We start from the raw sequence: 12,416 nt of genomic DNA, 5'->3' as shown, positions 1-12,416 counted from the left end.
TGTCTTCCCAATTGTGGTGTACACAACTTTACCACAAAAAAGTACAATGCGAGTATCTAGAATAATATATAAAGAGAATCTTTTTATTTATTTACCTATTTTCCTTAAACTTTTGACGAAATAAACAGAACTGTATTGGTAAATTTATATTCGTCTACCTCAAACTTCAGGTTAAACTATTTTTGGTATTATTTATTATTAGTTTTAAGGTAGAAAATCTATAACTTCAATCAAAACTAAATAAATAAAAATATAATAAATAAATAAATAAATAAATAATGCCAGCACAAATGTGTAATCATTTTACATTGTTGGAGTGTAAAAAAGAAAAAGAAAAAAAAAAAGAAATTAAAACCTCTCGAAATCACGTTTCTTTAACTTCTCTCGCGATGTTTTGGCAACTGTGCCGTACACGTCACACATCCCAGTTGCTAAATAAGCTAAAGCTAGGCTAACTAGCTGCTACAAAGTGACATGTAGTTGGATTTACTCAAAGTCTCAATGAAGGAGCTTCCAGAGTGATCGGGACATGGAGTTGAGAAATATCAAGGACCAGGTATTAAATGGAGCGTTTTGCTGTTGTCTCACTAACCGTTAGAGGACCAGGAGTACTTCTCACTCCTGCAAACGTCTAGCTAGTAATGTTAGCGACATGACGAGGAAAGTTTTCTAAAAGGCTTTTTAATGTCACAAATTCGTTGCCATGCAAAGATAGATAAGTAGTAGTTTTAGGGAGATATTTGCAGCATCAGTTCCTGTGTAATTTGCAATAATGCATTTAAATACTGGGACAATTGAGGCTCCAGGTACATAAAGTACAAACACTACCAAAAAAAAAAAAGACATTTTACACATCCATGGCACATTTATTTCTCGACTACCTTTTAGCTAAGATTTATTATTAGTCATTGCTAAAATCTCCCTCAAAAGTCCTCAATATCCACAAACAGTGTGTGGTGTTTGCAGAAGTTTTTAAAATTATTTTTCTATTAAAATGCTTTTACTGTTGTTTTTTCATTTAAAATGTTTCACAAAGGTCAGCTCAGTCATTTAGATTATTCCTGGAAAGTGTTAGTCAGAAAACTGGCATCCAGGCTAAGCTATAAACGGTTTTATTACCGGCAGTGGGTCACAAAAAGGTTGCTGGTGAAATCTATTCATCTAAAATTACCGATGTGTTATTAACGCCTCTCTTGGCTTGCTCTTCTTCTGCAAAAACACTGTTTGAGAAATCATATTAAACGGATTTTTAATGTCATTTCATTTATTTATTTATTTTCATGTTTTGCATCTGTCAAATCTCCGTTTCAGTCCCCATTGGTCCAGGCCATATTCAGCCGCAACGCAGAAGATGTGACATTTTTGTTGAACCATAAAGAAGATGTCAATTCACTGGTAGGATTATCAGACATAACCTCCCTCAGCAGTCATCATGTCTTTATATGCTGCGGAGTTTTGTGGTTCAGTTGTGTTTCAGCGTCAGCTTATATGTTTGATAAAGTAAAATAGCACTTTTACGCTAAAATGTAAAGCAAGAGTGGAAAAAAGATTAACTTTGAAGTCAAATTCTAGCTACGATTACAAATTATATAAAATGGAAAAAGCATTGTCTGCTACTACATTGTTTTGTTTTTGTCTCAGGACCAAGAACAAAGCACACCACTTCATGCTGCTGCTTATTTGGGTGATGTCCATATTATGGAGTTACTTATTAGTTCAGGTAAAAAAATAAATAAAAAATCTTGTTGGAAATATTACCCATTAAATTATAAACCCAACAATTCAGTCACATATATTTATTTTTTCATGTTGCTACAGGTGCAGATGTCAACGCTAAGGACCAGGGCCTGCTGACTCCTTTACATCGAGCTGCTGCCTCACGAAATGAAGTATGTTCATATTTTTAAAATGCAAGAAGAATAAAGCCACAGAGGACCAGATCTTCACGTCTGACTCTTATTCTTTAATGTTTTTTCTTTTTCTTTTTTTCTACCAGAGGGCTGTTGAGCTGCTGCTAAAACACAACGCAGAGGTCAACTCGCGGGACAAATTCGGGCATACACCCCTACACATGGCTGCTGCAAACTGGGCGATAGGCTGTGCCAGAGCCTTGATACCGCATGCTTGCAACTTGGATGTAACTGACAGGTCGGGAAGGACAGCGCTACATCATGCGGCGCACAGCGGCCACAGAGAGGTAAACTGTAAAGTCAACAGCATCTGATTGAACCTTTCAGTTTGATACGTTATCAGTGCATAACACTGCCTGAAAGTAGGTTTATTTACTTTAGACAAGGAAATTATGATTGAATGACATCATCTTGGTTCCTGGCAGCATTCTGGAAAAAGGAAATATATTAATTAATTATTAATCATTATTTGCACTTGTGTGTAACCAAAATATAATATTTATAATGAATGTGTAAGTATGTTTGCTTAACCGCATTCAAGACAATAATTACACCATCCACTGGGTCATAACTATTGAGATGACTTTGCATAGACACACCAGTTTATCCAGTTATTATGTTTCTGCAGATGGTGAGCTTGTTCCTGTCTAAAGGTGCCAGTGTGAATGCCAAAGATAAGAAGGACCGGCAGCCCATCCACTGGGCAGCGTACCTCGGTGAGTGGCGTCACTTTACAGAGAGACGCTTTTATCCACACTTTTTACCCAGAATGGACATTTCTTTTGTCTTTTACGAGTGGAAAGAAGAATAGAAGAAGACCAAAAGGTCTGTCAGTGGCTGTAACAGTTACTCAATGTTGTAGTTGTGTCTTAGTGAGTTCATATTTTATTGTGAATTTAGGAGTATAATGCAAGTATCATGTGTAGAAAAGTCTATTTTGCACAAAAAACTCTTGCGCTGTAGAAAAAATTATTTCATTAGCTGAATGTACGCTGTCTTGATTTAAAGCACGAAATGGGATATTCACAAAAAAAAAAAAAAGGATTTCTTTGGTTTGTTAACCAAACTTCATTTGGTCTAAATTGGGCTCGTTGTTGAGTGAAATGTCGCAAACTGTGCTTCAGTTTGCAGGCTACAGGCTCGCAGGCGGATGTAGGTTGGGTGAGCTCCGGGCAAGCGAATTCAGATACTGCAGCTAAACGTTAAGCTCTTCTTACAGGACACGTGGAGGTTGTGAAGCTGCTGGTGTCTCACAGCGCAGATGTGATGTGCAAGGACAAGCGTGGCTACACCCCGCTCCATGCTGCAGCTGCCAGCGGACAAATAGATGTGGTCAAATATCTGTTGAGGCTGGGAGTGGAGGTAAAGTAGCCGTGGCTCGGTCATTAGAAGATGCCCATAACCCAGTTGCTAAGTTAGCAACTATATATTTTTCTGATAGTAATAAGTTGTTGGAGCTGCGATTTATTTGACTTTATTTGTATTATGTACATACACCAATCAAAAACTCATTAGTTGTTGTTGTTTTTTGTCTCCTCTCCATCTCAGGCTGATGAACCTAACGTCTTTGGGAACACAGCGCTCCACATGGCCTGTTACACGGGTCAGGACACTGTAGCCACTGAACTGGTGAACTGCGGTGCCAACATCAACCAGCCCAACTACCACGGCAACACGCCGCTGCATCTGGCCGCCGCCTCGTCCAGCGGGGTGCTGTGCCTCGAGCTGCTCGTCAACAACGGTGCTGATGTCAACATGCAGGTAAAGAGGATGAAAGGAGAGGAAATCAAAGAATAACTCAGTTCTCTGGTTAGACACATGTTGTTTTCTTTACCTATGTTTAATAGAATAAAGAGGGGAAGAGCTCTTTGCATGTCGCTGCGATGTATGGACGCTTCACGGGCTCCCAGATTCTGATCCAGAATGGTAAAATATTTTATACCTTCCAGTTGTAACGTGCGATTGAAGTTCATACTAGACATATCTAAACCTGGAGAGTGAATATGATTTTCCCCACTGTGCACAGGTGGAGAGATTGACTGTGGTGACATGCATGGAAACACTCCTCTTCATGTTGCTGCCAGATATGGTCAGGAGTTACTGATCAGTACTCTGCTGACAAACGGTGCTGAGAAGAGCAGGTAAAGAATTAGAAAGATTTTGTAATAAATGAGTTGGAAGAAGAAGTTTCTAACAAGTGAAGTACTTTGACGATTAGAGGGATGATGATGAAGGAAGGTAGGGTCAGGATCCCCCTGTAGTATAGACAGTAGTCGTGGGAGCAGCAGGAGGAGTTGGCAGGTGTCAGATGGAGAGAACGGGAATCAGGACTCGAGTGGCTCAGAGAAGGTGGGATAATATAATAATAGGAAAATAGTGTTGACGTAGTTATTGAGAATGAAGAGATGAGCAGGAATAGCCTGTATTCACTTTAGAGGGAGGAAAACGGAACGTGAGGGGGCAGATATTCCTTCTTGAACTGTCTTAAAGTTTAATGATTGTGGCCTATAATTACAATTTGAGATGGACAAATTGGATTGTATGCCAAACAGTGTTATTATCTCTAAAGGCAGGGCATTCACGGGATGCTTCCGCTACATCTGGCCTCGCTCTATGGCTTTCCAGACTGTTGTCGCAAGTTACTGTCTAACGGTGAGGATGTGTTTTATCTCATCAAGCTCAGTTTTTACAATTGAATCCCTTTTTTTTTTTTAGATTTAGCTCCTAAGCCAACTCTAAAGTGTTTCTCTTGTAACGTGTTTGACACAGGACAGTTTTACAACACCATGCCAGCTCTGTCAAGTGGTCCGACGACAGCAGTGGGGTTTGATATAAACACGGTGGACGAACATGGGAGGACCTGTCTGCATGCAGCCGCCTCTGGAGGGTCAGTGATGAACGCGCATGTTGCCTCTGTCTATTTTTGCTCTGTGAATTTGTCTTTTGATGCCTGGACCGTACCCAGGCAGATAAATATAGCATGAGCAGCAGCAGCAGTCCTTGTCGGGGCTTATTGATTCTTATTGTTTTGTTGTGAGAAACCTGGTTCTTAAACTAATAATAAACGTATAATTTTGTTTTTTAGAAATGTTGAGTGCCTCAACTTGCTGTTAAGTAGTGGCGCCGAACTGGACATAAAGGATGATTTGGGAAGGTAAGCGGCGTCGAGGTGAGAACTGAACTCTGCGCTTGTGTCAACCTGATATCACAGCTGCGCTCTGTCCTTGCAGGTCTCCTCTGCACTACGCCGCAGCAAACGGGAACAGCCAATGCACAGTCTCCCTCGTGAGAGCCGGCGCAGAGGTCAATGAGCTGGACGTGACGGGCTGCAGCCCCCTGCACTACACCGCTGCCTCGCACACCTTCTGTGGGTGAGGGGCTTTAACTTTTAGGCCTTTAGTCGGCTGCGTGACTGGTTGGTTGGACGCGCGCTCTCTTCCAAGCAAATGCTCGGTCGTAGTTTTAAGCGGCTTTTTGTTTTTTGTAAGTAGGCTGTCTGGAATATAAACCAGTTTTCACAACTTTGAACAAGCTCAACCCAGGTTACAGTGTGTTGTCTTGAAATCAACAGCTCCAGATTAGAATAGAATAAAATAGAATATCCTTTATTGGCATTGCAGAACGTGGGTTGTACAGTGCCACGAGATGTGCTTTACAAGTCTGCAAGATGCTCAGTATAAACAATAAAAAAAAAACAGTATTAAAAAAGATAAAAAATAAACCGTAGTAAAAAGAAAAATATCTTAATCCATGTCAGAGTGGAATGGAATTGAACGAAATGTAATATAAATATAAATATGACCGTGCAATAGAAAATCTGGCTAGGGAATATACAGTTACATGTACAGTATTGTGCAAATTGTCATAGCAGCTTTACTTGGTTGTGTTTTCCAGCAGAGAGAGAGTTTCTTGACACCTTATCGCAGTTAAAAAGTATGATCAGAGAGTGTAAACTGCAAACAGCAGGTTACATAACACACACACACCTGACAGCCAACATGCTATGTCCTCTAAGAATAGTTGGCTGACTTGTAACGATGCCCAGTGGGGACACATCAGAACGGACAGATGCACGTTTTCATTTCACTATAAAACGATTCAATGTGCTGCACCTCTTTATTATTCATTAGAAATAACAATGCTCGCTTTCAGAATCCACTCGGTGCGTCGTTGCGGATCGATTACTCTGTAGTTAACGCAGGTTGTTTACAGTTCTGCAGTGTTTTCACTTCAAGTTCTCGTCTTTCTTTTCCTGCAGAGGGGAGTCTGAACCAGACCTCGTTGTGGAAAAGGAACAAGAAGCCTCTCTGTAAGCCACAGATTGTTTATTGTGTCCACAAACCACATTCTCTTCTATTTTTATCCATTGCACTGCCATTATGTGCTCTACTGTGCGACAATCCACTATAATCTTCTCGTCAGTAAGATGATAAATAAACATTTTACCTCATTAAAAGCACTGAAAATACGTCGAATATGCGCCGACTGACACAGCTATTCTGAAAATTTTAACAGCACAACGAAAAAGGACGAGAATGTGACATGAATACACACCGAACACACGTTTTTTATTAACTATACACAACGTATATGAGGTTTTGCTTGTGTAAAATGAATATAATATAAGCAAAGAAGGGCTCCTAATCTTCCTCGGACTCTCTGGGTTCAGGTGTTTAGACTACCTGCTTGACAACGGGGCGAACCCGACTCTGAAGAACATTAAGGGTTACAGCGCCGTCCACTACGCAGCAGCGTATGGGAACAAACAGCATCTAGAACTGGTCGGTGGTGTCTTACGATAATTTTTCAGGATTTGTCTCTGATTAACTGACTGCAGCCTGGGCCTAATCAAAGCTTTATTCCTCTCGCAGCTCTTGGAGATTTCTTTCAACTGTCTCGAAGAAGCTGAAAGTAACATCCCAGTCAGTCCTTTGCACTTAGCTGTAAGTATGAATGAACTGAATGCGACTTTTCCACGAAGCCCTTCCTTATAACGTGTCTTTCACTCCGCTGTTGTCACCGCAGGCCTATTACGGTCACTGCGAGGCGCTGCATTTGCTTTGCGAGACGCTGGTGAGTCTGGATGTGCGGGACATCGAAGGCCAGACTGCTCTCCACCTGGCGGCTCAGAGAGGCTTTTCCTCGTGCGTGGACGTCCTGTTGAAGCACCAAGCCTCCTACACCCTGAAGGAGCACAAGCGCAAGTGGACGCCGCTCCACGCTGCAGGTGTGTTTGGACTCCTGGACGCGTTTGGGACCCTGTTAAGACGAGACCTGAACCAGTACACACTGCATGCCTGGCAAATGTTTATTATTTAACGACAAACTTGGTGGGAACTTTTATATTTGTGAAGAACAGCTCTTCCATTTTATTCTCCTTGTCCTGTGTGCAGCCGCTGAGGGCCAAGTGGACTGTCTGCTTTTATTGGTCAACCGGGAACAAAGTGCCGACATCATTGACAGTCAGGACACACGGGGACAGTGAGTCACTTCACATTTCAGATTATTGTTTGTCTCCTATTAATTTGTTGTTAATTTGTGGAATTACCGACTTCATCTCTCATTTTTTCTCAAGTTTTCCTCTGAGCAAATATCCAAGATGATAAAGTTTCAGGCTAATCTGCTCAAACAGGACAACAATCTTTACCAGACATGATCAGAGAGTTATACCTACTAACCCCTATATCACTGATTAATTCATGTTCTGTTTGTCAGGACGGCCCTCATGCTGGCAGCTCTGGGACGCCACACCGATTGCGTCCACATCCTGCTGGAGAAGAAAGCCAAGGCCGACGCCGCAGACGAACAGGGCTTCACTGCATTACACAGAGCTGTGAGTGTGTACACATCTGTTAATTACGCTTCATTCTCTTAAATTGAAAATCACACCTTTCCGGCCTCGCCAATGCTGCACATGTGATTGTCCTTCTTTTGTCCTACAGGCCATGCTGGGCAGCGAGGACTGTGTCTCTGCTCTGCTGGAACACGGGGCTTCTGCCCTCTGTAGAGACTCTCAGGGAAGGACTCCGCTGCACCTGGCAGCGTCCTGCGGTCACACGGAGCTGCTCCACACTTTGCTGAAGGCTGCTAAGAGATCGGACCCTCTGGACTCCATGTTGGACTACAGAGGCTACACGCCCACTCACTGGGCTGCCTACCATGGTGAGACATCAGGGCAAAGTTAACAACAGTGACTTTAGTTCAGTGTTATATACACCGATCAGCCACAATATTAAAACCACTGACAAGAGAAGTTAATAACATTAAAACCATCTTGTGACAATTCAGTGTTCTGCTGGGAAACTTCTGGACCTGGCATTCATTCATGTGGATGTTACTTAGACATGTAGCACCCACCTAGACCAGACCAGACACCCCCACCCCATAGCAATGACACTCCTTGATGGCAGCAGCCATCCCCAGCAGGATTCAATCACAAAAACACTTTAGGAACAACTCAATAAAACATGAAGAACAGCACAAGGTGTTGACCTGGCCTCCAAATTCACTAGATCCCAAACTGATCAAGTATCTGTGGGATGATCCACAGAGACCCCTCCCCTCAAAGACCCCCCCACTAACAACATTGTGTTACGAGACACCACAGGACACCCTCAGAAGGCCCATGTCTATTTTAATGGGTAGCTGATCGGTGTACATAATTACATACATCAATAGAAAGACATTTTTAGAGCTGCACTCTGTTCTGTATTAACTATTTCATGAAGGTTTTAATAATAATCATTTCTTCGTTGTTTCTTCTTCAGGGCATGAAGGCTGTTTACACATTTTACTTGAAAACAAACTTTTTAGCAACCAGGAAGGAAACTTATTCACCCCTTTGCACTGTGCTCTGTGAGTACTATGATACATACATGCATGTATATTATATATATTCAAACGTACGTGTTTTAGACTTAAGTTACAATAAACATGGTGTCTTTCATGTTCTTCCCTCCTCGTAGAGTTAATGGACACGACGTTGCTGCTGGACTTCTTGTGAAAGCTGTTGGTCCTCAGACAGTCAGTGTTAGTGATGCCAAAGGAAGGTGGGTTTAAATAAAAGTGCAAAACGTTTAGGTTCATTTTAAATCTGCAAAGAAATGATCTGACTAGTGATACATCATTTTAAATCATTTTCAGCATTGATTGGTACCTACCTACCTAATTTTGCTTCTGTTGGAGGATTTCTAAATTCAACTTTTCAGTTTTTCCCCCACTGCTTGTATAAAGATACAGACTGAACAATATTTCAGACCCTGAATGTGTCGTCCTATGTTTTGTTTTGTGTGCTGTGCAGGACTCCACTGCATGCAGCCGCGTATTCGGGAAGTGTTGCTGGGCTCCAGTTGGTCCTGGCCCAGGGGGCAGAGGTCAACGCTGTGGACGGCTGTGGATGCTCTGCTCTGATGGTTGCTGCCGACCGTGGGCAGACCATGGCTGTTGGTATGTGATTGCGGCAAGGTCACGTAAACATGGATGTACACCTTTTAAGAAGCCTCTCAAGTGTACCCTCACTATTTTAAACGCACCGTTGTGTTCCCTGTCACATCAGGTAAAGCCTTGTCGTGTTAACCGTCTGTGTTCCCTTGATTTTAGAGTTCTTGCTGCACAATGCCAAGCCAGACCTGACCCTGGTGGATGTCAATAATAACACAGCCCTTCACTTAGCCTGCAGCAAGGTCACATACACACACACACGCACACAGATGGATGTACTGAATGCATGCAGTGGGACATGAACTTTTTGCATGAGAGCAGCAGCAAGAGATAATTTTACGATCTGACAGATAAGGTGATAGCTTGTCAAAAATTTACTCTGCAGGGTCATGAGATGTGTGCGCTGTTGATCCTGGGAGAGATCACCGACCCGTCCCTCATAAATGCAAGAAACAACGCTCTGCAAATGTGAGTTTTCCAACGGCACTGGCGTCTGCACCTTGAACTGTAAAAGAATAGATGTAATCAGCAGTCAGACGTGTCTCTGTTTCTCTTGCAGGCCCCTTCACATTGCAGCCAGAAAAGGCCTGGCGACAGTCGTGCAGGTGTTACTGAGCAGAGGAGCTGCAGTCATGGCCGTAGACGAGGAAGGTATGCTGGAATAATTCATATTTCAGTGACAGAATACCAAAGCAGTTCATGCTTCCAGCCAGAAACGGTGTAACACTCCCCCTCTGGATCCCCTGCAGGCCACACACCAGCTCTGGCCTGTGCCCCAAATAAAAACGTGGCCGACTGCCTGGCCCTGATCCTCTCCACCATGAAGCCTTTCCCTCCCAGAGAGGCCGGCACAGCCTCCCACTTCAACCCCATCCTGAAGAACTGTGGCATCGCCGCCACCTGCGGCTCCAGTGGAAACCTGTGTCACGCCTAAGTTCATTAAGGACAAACGCTACTGTGTCGTCCCAGTGTGGACGCACGGCAAACGCACATGTGTGGTCACGCAGCTGCGCACACTGCATTTACTCATGTACCAGTAGCGGTGATTGCTTTTCTAAAACTCTAGTCTTACGCGTTATACTAATATTAGCAGACCTGTTACGAGTTATTTGAATGACGTACTAACTATTCGAAGTGAATGGAAGTTTTAACGTGAGCGCACTACACAGGCCTCCCCACTTGAACCTCCGTCAGTGTTTTTTGAGCTCTTTAACCAACGAAGCCTCAAATCCCCGTCTTTGTCCTCAGCTGATGCGAGAATCCTCGCGCGTTTGTTGTGTGCATGTTTGATTTATGTCTGTGTCTAACACTAGACACCGCTTCTTAACATAATTATAATATCTAACAGGTGCTGTGAACCTTTTATGCAATTAATAAGACACTATTTTCTTATCCAGACCAGGGTGTAGCAAACACTACGCTAATATAATAATAATATAACTTTTCATTTACTGATTTACATTTCAGTGCAAGTATCAAGCATGTCTATAGTTTTAGTATTATAGTTTACCAGGTCTAGTGTATATATAGTTCTTAAACCGAAGTCAATCTTTTACTTGTATTATGTTGAAAATCCCAAATTATTGAGAATAAACCTCAGGTCAGTGAGTACTGTACAGTAGGTGCAATAAGAAGCACACGCTGAGCTGGAAGCTACCAAGTGAAAAAGCTCATATTTCAGTTAAATAAGCCAGAGAAATAAATATCACGTGTTGCACAGGAAGAAAATCATTCAGGCTTCGAGCTTAGAAATGTGTTTTTTTTTTAGTTCAACTGTGTTACCACGTATAAGTTATATTTCTGAAAAGCAATTAAAGACCCAAAGACAGTTAATATTCTATATAAACCAACACGGTGCAAGTCACAAATGTTTGGCTTTTTAGTTTCAAGAGTAGGAATTCTTATCAAATGTTCAGTTTGACCAATCAGTGACTTGTTTCAGCTCTACGTCTGATGTTTAGTCATTGAAATTAAAATGCCACAGTCTCCGTGAAGCACCAAAAAAAAAGAAAAACTACATTTTGTGTATTTTATAATTAGCTCTTTGTGATTTTTTATTTTTTTTTAAACCAACTTTCTGTTCTCTGTGTTTTAAAAAATTCCCAAAGTGACTGGAAACACTTGAGCGTCCAGTATTTGACATTCAGTGAAACCGTACGTGTTTGAAATTGAAATTGGCAGCGCTTTCAATTTTTGTTTTAATATGAGTTTGTACCTTATTGTTAATAAATTTAGCACAATACACCTGTACTGTTACAAACATGTCACTGCCTCTCTCTTTAAAGATCCTATTTTTTTTAAAATGGTGTCGTGCATTAAATATTTTGTCTTTTTTCCAGCATTGTAAGCCACACACAGTCTTTTCCTAAGAAAACCTAAAATGCTTTAAGCTGTTTGCACACTGTTTGACACGAGAGTGCGTTATTTTAAGTATTCTGCAAATGTTTTTTTTTTGTTTTTTTTCCACACTTGAAATTTGTGTTTAATTAACGGCAGCGATCTGTCTGACATTTCTAAACATATGTTGAACTGAAACGTTAGGAATAATCTTCAGGATTTTTTTTTTCTGACGCTGCGTTTCATGTCAATAATCTGTGGTGTCTTCCAAACAGCTTACTGAGATTTAGATGCAATAACTTGAATACTCTGTGTGGTTTACTTGTGATTATAATTCATATGACAGAAAATAAATAAATAAATTACTACCGTCTCAAAGGTTTGTGCAGTTTTTATTTTCAGATTTAAGTTTATTTAAAGTGAAACACATGATTGGGTTTGCTCTTCTGCAGCCAAGCAGGAAATCCATTATTGTAATGGTTTATAACGTTTGAGAAATTATGAATTAATGTGGTGTTTTTAAATGAGGCCAGTAAAGAACGTAAAAGACAAACTCATGGTTTTGAACACTAAACTATTTCTGAATACTTTGCAGCTTGTTAATGTGACACGGAGTGAAACACACAGAAACCTTAATATCCTGTAAATAAATATTTAAACCTGAATCATTTCTATAAAACTTTAACTTCACATTGACCTCATGATTAATACAGATTAGTGCTTTATGTA

General features: G+C 41.3%; 1 protein-coding gene across 1 annotated transcript; it reads left to right on the top strand.

The window, feature by feature from the left end:
- The first annotated feature begins 363 nt into the window (after positions 1-363).
- Positions 364-12,059, top strand: ankrd52b (ankyrin repeat domain 52b). Its single transcript, XM_084543334.1, has 28 exons — positions 364-556; positions 1,312-1,395; positions 1,642-1,720; positions 1,819-1,889; positions 1,997-2,197; positions 2,539-2,626; positions 3,130-3,272; positions 3,459-3,671; positions 3,758-3,836; positions 3,937-4,051; positions 4,480-4,562; positions 4,680-4,797; positions 4,996-5,064; positions 5,141-5,281; positions 6,169-6,219; positions 6,580-6,691; positions 6,782-6,853; positions 6,936-7,137; positions 7,304-7,391; positions 7,626-7,743; positions 7,853-8,072; positions 8,678-8,765; positions 8,876-8,959; positions 9,211-9,356; positions 9,510-9,592; positions 9,736-9,818; positions 9,910-10,001; positions 10,100-12,059. The coding sequence occupies exons 1-28, from the start codon at positions 530-532 to the stop codon at positions 10,282-10,284; spliced, it is 3,135 nt and encodes a 1,044-aa protein (XP_084399460.1). The 5' UTR covers positions 364-529; the 3' UTR covers positions 10,285-12,059.
- The last annotated feature ends 357 nt before the right edge of the window (positions 12,060-12,416 follow it).

Source organism: Chelon labrosus (assembly GCF_963514085.1).
Source record: "Chelon labrosus genome assembly, chromosome: 4".
Classification (NCBI taxonomy): domain Eukaryota; kingdom Metazoa; phylum Chordata; class Actinopteri; order Mugiliformes; family Mugilidae; genus Chelon; species Chelon labrosus.
Note: the sequence above shows the minus strand (reverse complement) of the source record. Positions and strands in the feature narration are given on the sequence as shown.